Raw genomic sequence first — 17,345 nt, 5'->3', positions numbered from 1 at the left:
TTACGATAGAATCCCCTACCACTATTGCTCTCCCACTCTTTTTCCTCCCTTCCTGAGCAGCAGGAGCACCCCTGGTGCCGGGAAGTTGGCTGCTGCTGCCTTCCTCTGGTAAGTCATCCCCCTCAACAGTATCCAAATCAGTATACCTGTTTGAGAGGGGGATGGCCATAGGGGTCCCCTGCACTACCTGCCTGCCTCTACTGCTCTGCCTGATGGTCACCCATTTCCCTTCTGCCTGTGCAGCCCTTACCTGTGGTGTGACCAACTCACTAAACGTGTTATCCACGACCCTCTCAGCATCGTGAATGCTCCAAAGCCCATCCATTCGCAGCTCCAGCGCCGCAATGCGGTCTGCTAGTAGCCGCAGCTGGATGCATTTCTGGCACACGTGGTCATCAGGGACACCGGCAGTGTCCCTGAATTCCCACATAGAGCAAGAGGAGCATAACACGGGGATGGGCTCTCCTGGCATGACTTACCCTTTAATTAATTTAAATTAATTCACTATCACCAATTAAAGATAAACTCTAAGGCGCTTGTATGGTTTACCAACAGTCCCTGCTACACCAGAAAAGACCTTAGCAACTATAAACTACAAAGTTAAAGTTTAAAAAAGAGAAATACTCACCAACCAACCAACCAACCAATCACTTACCTGCTCCCTGGTGACATCACACTCTTTGATAGTACTAGCTCCATGTCAGAGCCATCTATAATCTCATTTCCTTGCTAGTTCCCTGTATCCTTGAATATTTTTCTTCAAGTCATTATTTAATTTACTTTTAAATACTGTGATTGTTTCAGTTTCAATCGTGACTTAGATGTTTAATCATATTTTCCAGATTCTAATAACTTTTTTGAAAAAAGCCTCAATTTATGCTTTTTGAAAACCCAAATACACTGTATCCACTGCATCCCCTCAGTCTGTAAGCTCAGCAATTTCTCAAATTATTCCATTCAATTAGTCAAGCCCTTCATAAATCCATGTTGTGATTCCTTAATTAGTCTAAACCTTTCCAAGTATTCACTAATGTTATCCTACTATTTGGAAGGACAGTTGTGCTGCCTGGTGTAATCAACTAAACATAGTACAGTATGAACATTTTACGTGCTTACCATGACACTTTACAGAAATCTATTACTACACAAAATAGTAGCCATATGTAAAAAAAAATTAAGTATTTTGGTATGTTCAAGCTTGTCAACACTATATAGCAACTGAAGCGCAAGGCATTGGTTGAACCCTATTGAGAATACTATGCATTAGTTTCCATAACATATGATGGTATGGGTGACATTAAGAGGGTGCAAGGGAGGGCAACAAAGATGATATCAAGTCCCAGGAATCTAAGTTGTGAGGAAGGGTCAATAAACTTTGGCTTCCTCTCATTTGCATAAGAATAAATTTAGAAGTAACCCAACAAGAATCTTCAAAATCATAGTAAATGATTGGTAAAATTGATCCAGACAAATTGGTAATGCTTATTAAAGGTCAAAAAATGAGGGGGCATAATTTAAAAATGAACAATGGCGTCAGGCAAAACTATTTCACATGTATGGCCATTGAGGCCAATAATAGAAACACATCTTTTGAATTAATTTAAGAGAAAAGCACATTGAGGACTATGATGAGAAAGCTGAATGTTGATATTGATCAAAAAGACTGGGTCGCTGGGCCTAATGGCTTTTGTCTGGTCCTGTGAACTAGCTAAAGCGAAATAGCCTATATCCAAGTTAAGAACATAATTCCCTTCACATTATGATATACAGTACAGCGAGTCAGAAGTCATCATGTTCTTAGGCACTCTGTGGTTCCCTAATGCAAGCTGAAAAAATAATCCTGGTGTTCCAAACTCTTATCTTCAATGGAAGTACCAGTAAATGACAAACTTGTTTACAAAAAGCAAGTCGCGTCAAACAAAATATTCTGAAACTCTTCAGAGTTGAAAGATGTAAATTCTGACAGTAAAAATATATATGACAAAGCTCTCAAGAAACTTGTGGATAACTTGAAAGCACAAGGGATGAAAGAGAAAGTTGCAAATTGGATATTCAATAGTCTAGATAATAAGAAACATATGCTGAAATTTTCAGATGTGCTGTACTGTCTGCTGGTAGATTTGAAAGGACAGTTTGGACATTAGCTCACTTTTTCTCAGGTTCCTTTTCATCTTTTTGTTTGGATCTTTGTCATCTCCCATACCATCTTCGTACGGTCTCTTCAAAGGTGCTGAGAGAGGTCCTGCAAAAATAATCCTGAAGCATTTTACTTCACTAAACATCTTTAGGTGAAAGATCTATATCAACAAATTATTTTCTATGATTTATGCTGCAACACTGAGCTGGGATATGAACCGCACCATTCTCCCAGCACTGAAATATATATTTTATTTTAAAATATTTAAGGATCATTTATGCATTGACTGACTTGACTTTCTAAAGCAATAATCCTGTACTTTTTCAAATTGCTGTGGCTTTGCACCAATGTATTAGGATTATAAGTAGACCATTGTGGTCAGCCTATCAGTGGTACTTGCTAACTTTTGGTCAAGGGCAATAATCCTAAGCAATGGCCTGCTTAAAGTTCACAGTCTCAGAACCTCCATAAGGCAACTCTACGGCTTTATTTTTAACAATATAGAATATAGGCCATATTTCTATTTATAATTTTTCTTTTAAGACCATCCATCACACTTTGTATAAAGTTACAACTGAACAATCTTAAAAAAATACATACATGAAGAAAAAATCCAATACTTTCTGCTGTTGTTCTGAACTTGAGATAACCTGGAGAGCTTGTTAACAAGGAGGAGTCAAGTAGCTGTCCATTTGGAGAAACTGCCAACAAACCTAATTAGCCTCTAATTGACCTCAGGACCAACTTAGACCTCGGTCACAATTGCTGAGCAAAACCAACAGGAGATCAGCTAGTGCACAAATAAAATGATACAGCGCCATAGGGTGAAATCACAAACAAAATTCTTACTTGGCACTGGATACCGTACACTGAGAAAATGTAATTATTTTACTACTTTTCTGAAGGTGATAAACATTTGTTTCCACAAACCAGTCATCTAAATTTTGATTGATCAGATACAGCAAGTCTTGTCAGCCTTGTGCCACGCACCTTCTATACCCAAGTACCAAGAGGATGAGCTGGAGACTTGTCACAGAGCCCCAACTCAGCAACAAGCTTTGGAATTTTCCAATGTGCTCAGCGTTCTTTTCAGTCTTTGGCTCCAGTCAGTACCTTGAGACCGAAATATTTATCAATAGTCAGGCATTCAATTTAGCCGTTTCACACAAGTACTGATTGAGAATGAGAAATTTCTTGATTTGGGACCCAGGATTGAAAAGGCAACCCAGCAGCATGGAAACCTGTGGAATTGCTTACTGATGGAAGGCTACATCGGAGTTACAGGAAACTTTGGTTTATCCGGAGGTTGTATGTCCGGAATACTCGATCTAACAGCAAAAATCAGGAGCCGTTTTCTATAAGTTTTTTTAGTTCTCGTTTTTTCCCCCCCCAGTCCGGCACTGCAAGGTCTGTAGCTATAGCAACAGCTTCAGCTAGAGACGCTTGCAGCTGCAGCCAACTCTTTAGAAGCTGTTGCTAAGCAACAGTGTTTGTTGTCAGATACGGAGATGAAAACCTCCGTATGCTTCAACATTAACTTTGTATGTCCGGCAGTTTTGATAGATCGGCAACACGCCGGTCCCGGATATCACAAAGTTTCCTGAACTGCTATGCAGAAAGAGCTTCAGCTTGTCCCATTAAGTGGAAAAAATGTATAATACTGTAACAAGCAACATGGGGAGAAAATGGATACCCCTCAAAAATGTATCTACATAAGTAAAATATAATTTGTGTATTTTTCTTTCTCACCCTCCAGTAAGCACGCTACACAGTTTTCCCAACTGGCTAAGTGTTGCAATGTGAATACAGGAAACTTTGTGCTATCCGGCACTGAGCTGCTGCCGTTCCCTCAAAACTGCCGGACACTCCAGAGTTAATGTTGAAAGATTCTTATCTCCGTATCTGACAACAAACACTGTTGTTTAGCAACAGCTTCTAAACAGTCGGGTGCAGCGGCAAGCGTCTGTAGCTAAAGCTGTTGCTATAGCTACAGACCTTGCAGTGCTTGACTGGGGAAAAAAAAGCAAAGAAAAGAAACAAAGAATAAAAAACGGCTCCTGATTTTTGCCGGTGGCTCCAGCTTGCCAGATGGTTCGCCTCCGGATAACTCAAAGTTTCCTGTAGTACACTCAACCTCTTTCAGCTATATATGCTGTTCTCAGGTATGTGTTGCTGTCAACTGTTTCCATTCATTAAACTCATAACTATTACTCATAACAGCTCATGTGAGTGGCCAATAGAATGGAGAAGTCATTCTACTGGTCTCCAATATTTCAAGCAGACTTGTTAAAATATTCACCTGCCTTCTGTTTTCACTCTTCAAAACATAACAATTTGAGGCTGGTAACAGGGTTGCTAGCAACAACTCCATGGGCATGTCCAAATGCTGAAACAGAAGGTCACAAGGACACAAGTGGGCCATACAAGTACCCTTGCCCTAGACAGTAACTCCTTGTTTTAAGTTTTGTTGAATTATTGGGACTCAAATGCACAGTACACAATGTGTCTAATTAGATCTTGCAAAAATCAATCATCTACCCACCATCTCGCTCACTCAGTGATCTGGACCATTTTTGAAGGGTGGATCGCGTTGACGGAAGTGGGTCCATCTCCAGTACTTTGTAGATCTGACCGAAGGCCATGAGTCTAAGCGCATGCTACAAGCACAAGATACATAGCTAAATAAATTACTATTTCATACATTTATGCAACTTATCTCAAACTGGGTTTTGTGTTACATAGAAGATAGGAGCAGGAGTAGGCCATTCGGCCCCTCAAGCCTGCTCCGCCATTCAATGAGATCATGGCTGATCATCCAAATTCAGTACCCTGTCCCTGCCTTCTCCTCATATCCCTTGATCCCTTTAGCCTTAAGAAATATATCTAACTCCTTCTTGAATATATTTAATGAATTGGCCTCTACTGCCTTCTGTGGTAGAGAATTCCACAAGTTCACCACTCTCTGGGTGAAGAAATTCCTCCTCATCTCTGTCCTAAATGGCTTACCCCTTATCCTTAGACTGTGACCCCTGGTTCTGGACTCCCCCGCCATCGGGAACATCCTTCCTGCATCTAGTCTGTCTAGTCCTGTTAGAATTTTATAAGTTTCAATGAGATCCCCTCTCATTCTTCTAAACTCCAGCGAGTATAAGCCCAATCAACCCAATCTCTCCTCATACATAATTCCTGCCATCCCAGGTATCAGTCTGGTGAATCTTCGCTGCACTTCCTCCATGGCAAGAACATCCTTCCTCAGATAAGGCGACCAAAACTGCACACAATACTCAAGGTGTGGTCTCACCAAGGCCCTGTATAACTGCAGCAAGACATCCTTGTTCCTGTACTCGAACCCTCACTACGAAGGCCAACATACCATTTGCCTTTTTAACCGCCTGCTGCACCTGAATGCTTACCTTCAGCTACTGGTGCACAAGGACACCCAGGTCTTATGCACTTCCCCATCTCCCAATCTATTGCCGTTCAGATAATAATCTGCCTTCCTGTTTTTGCCACCAAAGTGGATAACCTTGCATTTATTCACATTATACTGCATCTGCCCAATCACCCAACCTGTCCAAATCAGACTGGAGTTTCTCGGCATCCTCCTCACAGGACACACGCCCACCCAGCTTTGTGTTAGTGTTAATTAACATGGAAGAAGTTTGTGGATGGTTCAGCAAGTTTATCCAGGGAGTAAACTGAGCTATGCAGACTAGGAAGGACCCAGGTTTAATCTCTGGCCTGTGCAGAACTAATGGATCCGAGCCAGGGCAACTAATAGGGCAGTTACAATTGGCCTGAGCAACTTTGAGTTGGAGGGGGGGAATTGCTAGGATTTCTGCTTCTGATTGATATTCACCGACTCCTGCTGGAAGTGTGCATGTGTGGATGGGCAAGGACAGAATCATGTTCAGTTTTAATGCCTCCCATATTTGAACAGCCTGTCAAAACTCTGTCTGTGAATACTGTCAAATGGGCATGGTACCAAAGGGTGCTCATGGGACGTACCCCAGCAATAACATCTTCAACTCCTGCTCCCCTTTCCCACCCCCCGCCCAGATTAGCAAGTTGTGGGAACTTCCCCCAAGATGCTCCACACAGTAGCTTTCCAATTTCAGCCAGCCTATCTATGGAGGTTTACTAGCAGGAAAGTTCAGTTCACACCATTTTGGTCCATTTTTTCCCCCCAAGAACGCTAATGATAAAAGACCTAGACATGTTTCATCAGTCTGTCCTCTTGTACTGGGAACATGAGAGCCCCCCAACAAGATGGAAGAAAAGAAATACTTTTAAAAGGTCAAGAAAAACAAACTCATTCTCTAATCAGGTTTCAACTTATTTATCCCACATCGCTTCTTACAGGTATGGATGGTCTGAACGTACCTATTTTCAAAAAGAAGTCAATGTTTCAGGATGGGAAAAATATTTGTTAGAGTTCCCACGGCACTATTTTACCAAGTGAAAACTTTCAATGGTACCCGAGTATCAACCATACCTGGGCAATATAAGTAATGTTGTCCATTTCCTGTGGAGTCATTGAGATCAATACATCGGTTAGATCTTTTTCACAAGGATCGTGCAATCCTGGACCACCTGCACAGAAAATAAACAAACATTTTGCATTTCAAGCAGTAGACATTTAACAGAATAAATTCTCTATATCAAAGTACAATGTTTAGTAAATGTGGCAAGTAACTATTTAGCTATTCTAACAGAGTGAACATATTTTCATTTGTCAATGATAAATACTAGATTTTATGTATCTTAGCTGATTTTTGATCAATTGCAGACCAGTGTTTGGCACAAACTACTAATTTAGAACTTTCATACGAAAATTGAATATACCTAATTATCTATCCTATTTAAATTAATATTGAACTTTGAGCATGCAAAGCAATGTTAGTCTACTAAATGCTAATATTAGCAACCTATTCAATATATTTGTTAATTGTTATTTGAGACTCTTACCGGGTAGAAGGATCCCTGATGCCAAGCACTCCATTACGCGTCTCAAGGCTTCACCAGCCCCTAATGGTCTATTACTAGTACCTATGGCTTTTTCACAAATAAGCTCTAGGGGCTAAACGTAATAAGGAACAAGAAATCAGTCACATCCGGCAACATGTAATGTGGATTTTTTTTTTTTCAAAATCAAATCCTTAAGATTTGATGAAAGATTTTCAAGCTTATTTTCAAATAAATGTAATCAAGTTCTCTTCACATCAGCTCAGTTCAAATTCACCTGGTTAGTGGCAAGAGATAAACTTAATTAGTACTTGGCCAAGATAAATACGATATTCCATGAAAAAAAGTTATATTTGACATGTCAGACCACCACATTTAATGAAATCCATATTTTGATTGAACATATTCATGTCGACTTTGCATAATTTAGAAGTTTGCATTGCACTCCCTGCATTTTCTGAATTGTCTTCTTTTGAGATACAAAGAGTCATGAAGCATTTAAAGGTACGAGTTTCTATGTATTTGGACCATTTGGTTTGACAAGAGAACAGTCTATATTTAAACTTACCCATCCTTTCAATGGTCCCCATGTGGGTACTCTGTTGCATAAATCGCGCAGAATACGAATCACAATTACACATGACTTTAATCCATTTGCCCTTGCCTAAAACATACAGAATTGTTGTGATACGTCATCTGCTTAGCACAGCTGCAAATTACAAAGTACCTTGGCATATCTCAGTAACTTAGAAAATTTAATTAAATTATCATGCAAACAAAAAGGAAAATTTACAGAGTACAAACTCCATCTCTACAACGGCAGATTTCAAGTACAAGCAAAAAGCATAAATGTTTAACGATTGCTTTTGTAGCCTCATGATAACTAGTAAAAGAAAACTATCTACCTATTGTAGTATATCGACTGAGTTTAAACTGTGCGCAGAGTACCAAAGCTACAAAGAGCAAATGAATAGCATTAAGTGTTTTAATATAACAAATAGTTTTAACATTAAAACCTCATAAGGCTACAATAACAATAAGGTAAGAACAAGTAGCCAACCTGAAACCATTTGGCATGTCGCAGAGACGCCAAGGCGTTTAGGCATTTCTGCCTGTCCAATAAGTCCGGTGGATCTTTCATCGCAAAATTTTCTACTGGTGAATGGAATAAGAAGACAGATACAGTTTGACCAAGGGGTTTCTGTCATTCAGTACTAGGGAGTGGCAGCATCCTAGGCAAACAAGGCTCCCAGAAATTTTAATGGTTTAATAGTGCATTGTGGTTACTACAACAGCCATTTACAGTAACGTGAACATGTGAGACAGAAGCAAAAGGCATTCATTCGGGATACGAATCAATGGCATAGCAACTGCAGAGTATATGATTCTGAGTCTTATTTAAAATGCAGAACACAACAGATTATACCACACAGCAGATACTTTTGTTGACTGTTAGCCAGGCCTCTTTAATTTCTGGTTTCTTGGGTAGTTCTATATTTAAGAGAGTGAATTGTTACAAGGAGGAAAACCATGACCTACTGTACTTCCAAACTTTTGAGTCTTTCAGTTTGCATACCCGTTCACACCGATTGATTTCAGCTTTTGCAGGTCAAAATCTCAAGAGCTCACACTATCAAAGGCATATAAAAATTCCACTTCAGTTTCCTCATTTCGTCTTAGTGCCACAACACGACATTGATATTGAGGGCCCAGGAAACCAGAAATTAACTATGTATGACCTTACCATTTTAACTCCTTGTGCAAGAGCTACATGTGCAACTTCTTTTCTGAAAAAATTCTTGCCAAAACGGTCATTGGGTTTAGATTATATTAGAAATAAACTTGGCGCCTGCAACAAAGGTATTAAAATGTAACAGAAACTCAATACGGCAGTTAACCCCTACTGAAATTTGCAAAACCATGTAATAATTTCAAATATTTTCAGTAGCTGGAGTTTTCTGCCTTTTAAAGCAACAAAAGCATCTGCTATAAAGTACAATATTTCTTACACAAGGGATACAAAGATAAACTGCTGTAGATGGGTGGTTAATAGTCTAAAACATTGGATTAGACAGCATAAAGGATGACTGTCTGCAGGGGCAATTTTTTTTTCAGCTACGCAATTCTGTTTCAAAACATATCTAATTGCAAAATCTCACTCACTTCAACAGCACTAAGTCATGTCCTAATTTAAAACAAAAAGGCACATTATTGTTTTTGTTTCAAAACTATAAATATAGCTTTACTCCGTTCTGATGTCCACGGGGTATGGTTTATCTTAGCATTGCTCCTGCTACAAAATTTTAAATTTGTTTAAAAGTTTCTTGTAATCCAGTTGATTACATTAAAGGGCCCTTCTACAAACTTATATAAACATACAACAATACATTCTTTTTGCAGTCAGTCATCTTTTACATGCAAGTTCTACAGAAAAAAAGATAAGGATAGGGGACAAAGAGCAGGCAGTGAATGGGGTAGACTTGCACCAAAGTCCCTTTTAAAACACTCATGTATTCACTTCATGCCCTGCACAATTTTGAGTTTGAAATGAACATAGGCTTCCAACATATAAATTTTACCATTAAATATAAATAAACACACTGTTCCACGACTCGTGGTAATAGCAAATCATACAACACTCTGCAATTTACACAGAATCAATAACTGGTTCAGAATGTATAGCAGAACGCTGCAAATCTCCATTTAGGGAGGGAAAATTATGCCTACTGCCACTGCAAATTTTATTGACACCAAAACTACACTTCAAATGGCGTGAATCCAATCAACATCTGAAGCAAGACTCGATGTTGGGATTTTAGAAGCTGCATAAATTTTACGCAGTATGAAAGAAGAATTTTAAAATCTTAGGGAAGAAATCAAAACAATGGTAACATGGTTAACATGAAAACTAGTTGAGAAAATTTCACTTAAAATTATTCTTCAATTCTGGTCGTAGTCAATACATTAATTTCAAACCCTCTAATTGTAAGTTACATGGTAGGAGGTGTCAATAACCTGCACATCTCAACTGTTCAAAATATGCAATAGCACAAGCAACTTCAAGTTCTTTTCCCCCCTCAGACTAGATTGTAGAGAGCAGGGCATGAGCGTACATGAATCATTCATAGAAGACAAAATGTACACAGCTGAGAAAGTCCCCTTCAGCTAACACTGCTTTGGGTGCTGATTAGTGACTGTATAGCATACTGTGTGGCAGGAAATTCTGGATGGCATCAACGTTGGCAATCTGTAAATTGCCAATTAATATGTATTTAAATGAGTTGTTTATTACCAATGGAGTTTTTGAAAATTCCTTCTCAGTTTCTAAGCATACATCGTTTCATACCATAATTTCTTGCTGAACAGTAGTAAAATTACTGAAGGGACTTGTAGCAAGTCTAGAAATGGGGAGAACAGCAACAGGGAGTCCCCTCCTGCCCAGGTGGGCACAGCTGCCTCCATTCCCATGACAGAGAGCAGCCAGTTGGTCAAAGGTCTGACATTGTCCAGTAAGGCTCAACAAACTACCATTGACACGCTTTGGAGACTAAACCAAAAAAAAAAGCCTACAAATAAACAATAAAAAAGAAATTACCACACTACTTTAATCTGACCAGCTATTTTTCATCCCAATCTCAGTGCTGTTACCAGGTTTTATGCATTTTAAATAAAAGGACTCAAGGCATACTTGAAGATAATATTTATATTACCGTTTAATATTGAACGTCTTTTGTGGCTCAAAATCTCATTATGTTATGCATTATGTTAGGCATACAAGAACAGTGTATCGGGAATAACTACAATTTAAAAAAAAATTAGTGTAGGAAAATGTTGTCAGTACAAATTAACCCTCAGTCTTGAGAATATACCACAATAAATACTGCTTAACCATAGCCATCTTACTATTTGTGGTTAGAACTATAAACAACTGTATGGGACATGTGTACTGTGATACTCACACCATTATATACTTGTAATACTCTGGCACAAACACTGGTTACAAGTTGCCCCCTCCCCACACATACGAAATATATGTGGAGTCCATAATCCTTGGTATTACATTTTTGATTACTTAGAAATTGAAATAAATTAAAATGTATTGCTGTTGCACCCAAATGTATTGTTTACACCCTTTATTTTTTGCAGCACTGAGATGGGGCAATAATGACACTATATTAAACGCAAGTCTTACAACATTTACATGGTCAGAACATGTTCTGTGAATAATGCAGTAGACAGGTAATTCAATATAAAATGTACTTTTAAGAATTACAAATATGGAGTTGTGCACTTTTTATATATGGAACACTCGAGAAGACCGCGCTGTATTTCATTATTGTGTATTCAGTTTTCATTTTGATTCTGATTTCTAAACAGGTTAACAAGATCCATGTTTGAAATTCTAGATAATGAACCTTTTGCTTTTCATCATTTTTTAAAAAAAAGCAAAAGATCCACATGCTTTGCTGTAAGTAACCCCTGAAACGGCAACATTTATTTTCAAGGTGTGTTCAAACCTGCTCTGCAAGACCACAGAAGTCTTACAGCAAGCAACATACAAAACTAACACATGAAAAACGCTGGTCAATATACCTCCATCTTCTTTCCTTTCCATTTCATCTCTCACCACTGGCGAACTCAGAACAATCTTCAGTGTCAACTTGGGTTCTTTTGTATTTTGAACATTGATAGCTGCCTCTTCCACACATTTCTCAACTTCATATTTTTCCTCTGAAAGTTTCTAAAGGTATCAAAAATATAATATATAGACAAACCAAAGAGACAGAAGGTGGTCCCCTCATATCCACATATTTCAAAACAGACCAATCGTTCATCAGTGCTTTTACTTCAACAAAACCATCAGCACAAAAAGAAACTGCACTGGCTTTTTTTGATTCGTTCATGGTATGTGGGCGTCGCTGGCAATGCCAGCATTTATTACCCATCCCTAATTGCCCTAGAGAAGGTGGTGGTGAGCCGGCTTCTTGAACCGCTGCAGTCCGTGTGGTGAAGATACTCCCACAGTGCTGTTAGGGAGGGAGTTCCAGGATTTTGACCCAGCGACAATGAAGGATCGGCAATATATTTCCAAGTCAGGATGGTGTGTGACTTGGAGGGGAACTTGGAGGTGGTGGTGTTCCCATGCGCCTGCTGCCCTTGTCCTTCTAGGTGGTAGAGGTCACGGGTTTGGGAGTTGCTGCAGTACATCTTGTAGATGGGACACACTGCAGCCATGGTACGTCGGTGGTGGAGGGAGTGAACGTTTAAGGTGGTGGATGGGGTACCAATCAAGCGGGCTGTTTTGTCTTGGATGGGGTCGAGCTTCTTGAGTGTTGTTGGAGCTGCACTCATCCAGGCAAGTGGAGAGTATTCCATCACACTCCTGACTTGTGCCTTGTAGATGGTGGAAAGGCTTTGGGGATTCAGGAGGCGAGACACTCGCCACAGAATACCCAGCTTCTGACCTGCTCTTGTTGCCACAATATTTATGTGGCTGGTCCAGTTAAGTTTCTGGTCAATGGTGACGCGCGCGCGCACCCCCCCCCTCCCAAGGATATTGACGGTGGGGGATTCGGCAATGGCAATGCCGTTAAATGGCAAGGGGAGGTGATTAGACGCTCGCTTGTTGGAGATAGTCATTGCCTGGCACTTGTGTGGCGCGAATGTTACCTGCCACTTATCAGCCCAAGCCTGAATGTCGTCCCGGTCTTGCTGCATGCGGGCATGGACTGTTTCATTATCTGAGGAGTTGAGAATGGCACTGAACACTGCAGTCATCAGCGAACATCCCCAGTTCTGACATTATGATGGAGGGAAGGTCATTGATGAAGCAACTGAAGATGGTTGGGCCTAGGACAGTGCCCTGAGGAACTCCTGCAACGATGTCCTGGGGCTGTGATGATTGACCTCCACCCACCACAACCATCTTCCTTTGTGCTAGGTATAACTCCAGCCAGTGGAGAGTTTTAACCTCTTCCCTAACCTCTGCCTGCAGGACCTCATCCCTCTTCCTACCTATGTCGTTGGTACCGATATGGACCACGACCTCTGGCTGTTCACCCTCCCCCTCAGAGTGCCCTGCAACCGTTCAGCGACATCCTTGACCCTGGAACCAGGGAGGCAACATACCATCCTGGAGTCACGTCTGCAGCCACAGAAACGCCTGTCTACTCCCCTAACTATTGAATCCCCCATCATTATTGCTCTCCCTCTCCTCCCCCCCCTGTGCAGCTGAGCCTTCCATGGTGCTGTGGACTTGGCTCTGGCTGCATTCCCCAGAGGAACCATCGCCCTCACTAGTACTCGGCACCGAATACTGGTTGGTGAGCAAGATGGGCTCAGGGGACTCCTGCACTACCTGCCTGGTCCTCCTCTTCTGTCAGACGGTCACCCATTCCCTCTCTGCCTGCACACTCTGGAGATGCGGGGTGACCACCTCCCAAAACGTGCTTTCCACATAGCTCTCAACCTCGCAGATGCACAGCATTGACTGCAGCCGCCGCTCAAGCTCTAACGCGGTGCTAGAGCTGCTGTAGCTGGCGACACATCCCGCACATGTGGTCGTCCAGACCACGGGAGGTGTCCAGGACTTCCCACATGGCACAGGATGTGCATTCCACAGGTGTGAACTGCCCTGCCATACCTCTAATTAACAGACTATTTACTAACCTAACTGGAATAAACTTAATTTAGGCCAGTCAGCCTAACCTCAGTGGTGGGAAAATTATTGGAAAGAATTCTGAAGGACAGGATAAATCTTCATTTAGAAAGACACGGATTAATCAAGGATAGTTGGCGCAGATTTGTTAAGGGAAGGTCGTGTTTGACAAACCTGACTGCATTTTTTGAGGTGGTAACAAGGAGGGTAGATGAGGGTAGTGCGTTTGATGTAGTGTATATGGGCTTTAGCAAGGCTTTTGATAAGGTTCCACATGGCAGACTGGTCACGAAGTTAAAAGCCCATGGGATCCAGAGCAAAGTGTCAAATTGGATTCAAAACTGGCTCGGAGACAGGAAGCAGAGGGTAATGTTTGATGGGTGTTTTTGTGACTGGAAGGCTGTTTCCAGTGGGGTTCTGCAGGGCTCAGTACTAGGTCCCTTGCTTTTGTGGTATATATCAACGATCTTGACTTGAATATAGTGGGTATGATTAAGAAGTTTGCAAATGATACTAAAATCGGCTGTGTGGTTGATACTGAAAAAGGAAGCTGTAGACTGCAGGAAGATATCAATAAATTGGTCAGGTGGGCAGAACAGTGGCAAATGGAATTTAATCCGGGGAAGTGTGAGGTAATGCATTTGGGGAGGGCTAATAAGGGAAGGGAATACACATTAAATGGTAGGACACAGTAGTGTAGAAGAACAAAGGGACCTTGGAGTGCATGTCCACAGATCCCTGAAGGTAGCAGGCCAGGTAGATAAGGTGGTTAAGAAGGCATACAGAATGCTTGCCTTTATTAGCCATGGCATAGAATACAAGAGCAGGGGGGGTTATGTTTCAACTGTATAAAACACTAGTTAGGCCTCAGCTAGAGTACTGCGTGCAGTTCTGGTCACCACATTACAGGAAAGATGTGATTGCACTAGAGAGGGTCCAGAGGAGATTTACAAGGATGTTGCTGGGAGTAGAGAATCTTAGCTATGAGGAAAGGCTGGATAGGCTGGGTCTGTTTTCCTTGGAACAGAGGAGGCTGAGGGGAGACCTTACTGAGGTGTACAAAATTATGAGGGGCATAAATAAAGTGGATAGAAAGGACCCATTTCCCTAAGCAGAGGGGTCAAAAACCAGGGGGCACAGATTTAAAGTAATTGTTGGAAAGTTTAGAGGGGATTTGAGGGGAAATTTCTTCACCCAGAGAGTTGTGGGGGTCTGGAACTCACTGCCTGAAAGGGTGGTAGAGGCAGGAACCCTAACCACATTTAAAAAGTACTTGGATGTGCACTTGGGATGCTCTAGCCTGCAGGGCTACGGACCAAGAGCTGGGAAGTAGGATTAAGCTGGATAGCTTTGTTGGCCGGCGCAGACACAATGGGCCAAAATGGCCTCCTTCCGTGCTGTAACTTTCTATGATTCTATGAGATGGATCATCCACTCGGCACTTCTGGCTGAAGATGGTTGCAAACGCTTCAGCCTTGTCTTTTGCACTCACACGCTGGGCTCCACCACCATTGAGGATAGGGATATTCCTGGAGCCTCCTCCTCCCATTAGTTGTTTAATGGGCCACCACCATTCACGACTGGATGTGGCAGGACTGCAGAGCTTTGATCTGATCCGTTGATTGTGGGATCACTTAGCCTTGTGTATAGCATGCATGTAGTTTTGTGTTGCAGCTTCCCCATGTTGGCACCTCATTTTTAGGTACGCCTGGTGCTGCTCCTGGCATGCTCTTCTACACCCCTTATTGAACCAGGGTTGGTCCCCTGGCTTAATGGTAGAATGAGGGATATGCCAGGCCATGAGGTTACAGATTGTGGTGGAATACAATTCTGCTGCTGCTGATGGCCCACAGCACCTCATGCCCAGTTTTGAGCTTCTAGATCGGTTTTGAATCTATCCCATTTAGCACGGTGGTAGAGCCACACAACACAATGGAGGGTGTCCTCAGAGTGAAGACAGGACTTTGTCGCCACATTTCTGTCCGATGCATCTGCGACAGGTAGGTTGACGAGGACGAGATCAAGTAGGTTTTTCCCTCGTGTTGGTTCTCTCACCACCGGTCGCAAATAGTGTTCAACATGGAGGACATAGGGCAGCATGGTGGCATAGTGGTTAGCACTGTTGCCTCACAGCGCCAGGGACCCGGGTTCGAATCCTGCCTCGGGTGACTGTGTGGAGTTTGCACATTCTCCCCGTGTTTGCGTGGGTTTCCTCCGGGTGCTCCGGTTTCCTCCCACAGTCCAAAGATGTGCGGGTTAGGTTGATAGGGTCAATTTATCATAGCCAGAGTGTTAGGGGGATTAAATACGTGGGGTTACGGGGATAGGGTGGGATATGTGTTGGTGTAGGGGTTACGGGGATCGGGTGGGATGTGTGTCGGTGCAGGCTCGATGGGCCGAAATGGCCTCTATCTGCACTGTGGGGTTTCTGTGATTCTGAGTATTGATTCATCAGCTGAAGGAGGGCGGCAGGAGGTTTCCTTGCCTGAAGCCATGAGACTTCATGGGGTCCGGAGTCAAGGTTGAGGACTCCCAGGGCCACTCCTTCCTGACTATATACTACTGTGGCGCCACCTGGTGGGTCTGTCCTGATGGTGGGAGGAGGGAGGAGTAGTTTGGGACATTGGCTCTCCCAATTTTGACACAAGTCCCCAGATGTTGGTGAGGAGGACTTTGCAGGGTCGACAGTAGCCGGTGCCGGTTTTATTCTTATTCATAGCAGTTTTTTTTTGTTTTTTTTTTACAACTGAGTGACTTGCTAGGCCATTTCAGAGGGCAGTTATGAATCAACTAGATTGCTGTGGGTCTGGAGTCACATATAGGCCAGACCAGGTAAGGATGGCAGATTTCCCTCCCTAGATGGGTTTTTACGACAATCCGATAGCTTCATGGTCACCATTACTGATACTAGCTTTTTTTCCCCCAGATTTAATTTAATTGACTGAATTCCCCAGCTGCTGTGGTGGGATTTGAACTCACGTCACCCGATCATTAGTCCAGGCCTCTAGATTACTAGTCCAGTAACATAACCACTATGCTACCGTTCCCTAATTAAATAAAAGCACCTTTAAGTTGCAAATGTTCAGCTATACTAATCCATTTTGAAAATTTATTACTAACCAATTACTATTCACCCACTGCAAAACATTAATTTCACAATGTATAAATAAAAATGCCAATTCATCTTCCAAGAGCTATTTGGTACAGTTTTGCATAAAACAATTATAGCCATTATTACATACAATGCCAATTTTTTTTTTCTAAAAACAGTCTAAGCCTGGACTAATGATCAGGAGACGCGAGTTCAAATCCCACCACAGCAGCTGGGGAATTTAAGTTAAGATACTTAAATATCTTTACAAAAAGAGATCGCTTTTAATTCAAATTGGTTGGTGGAAACTTAATGTTGTATTTCACGGTTTACTCCAAGACAGTTCAAGGCCTGGACTGTATCAAGTTGCCAACCATGGTTCCTTTCAGACAAAAGAATGACCAAGGCTTTCCATTGAACAGCATAGTTACATACATGGTCATTAAATTTAAGCCAGCATTAGGTTGATGATTATTTTGCTTGAAACTAAAAAT

At 41.7% G+C, this 17,345-nt stretch overlaps 1 protein-coding gene across 6 annotated transcripts in view; it reads right to left on the bottom strand.

Annotated features, from left to right (window-relative positions):
• strbp (spermatid perinuclear RNA binding protein) overlaps positions 1 to 17,345 on the bottom strand; it is a 178,107-nt gene that overhangs the window by 62,490 nt on the left and 98,272 nt on the right. For all 6 annotated transcript variants that reach the window (XM_085965686.1, XM_085965693.1, XM_085965692.1 and 3 more), the window contains 7 exons: positions 11,696 to 11,843; positions 8,163 to 8,257; positions 7,671 to 7,766; positions 7,106 to 7,217; positions 6,633 to 6,730; positions 4,680 to 4,794; positions 2,150 to 2,242 (listed from right to left, as the gene is read on the bottom strand). In XM_085965686.1, coding sequence (XP_085821812.1) covers positions 2,150 to 2,242; positions 4,680 to 4,794; positions 6,633 to 6,730; positions 7,106 to 7,217; positions 7,671 to 7,766; positions 8,163 to 8,257; positions 11,696 to 11,843 — 757 coding nt within the window. The remainder of the gene's footprint in view (positions 1 to 2,149; positions 2,243 to 4,679; positions 4,795 to 6,632; positions 6,731 to 7,105; positions 7,218 to 7,670; positions 7,767 to 8,162; positions 8,258 to 11,695; positions 11,844 to 17,345) is intronic.

This window comes from Somniosus microcephalus, chromosome 23 (genome assembly GCF_052327205.1).
Source record: "Somniosus microcephalus isolate GS21.2 chromosome 23, FLI_Smic_1.0, whole genome shotgun sequence".
NCBI lineage: Eukaryota > Metazoa > Chordata > Chondrichthyes > Squaliformes > Somniosidae > Somniosus > Somniosus microcephalus.
The sequence above is the reverse complement of the archived record's forward strand: the minus strand, read 5'-3'. Positions and strand labels throughout refer to the sequence as shown.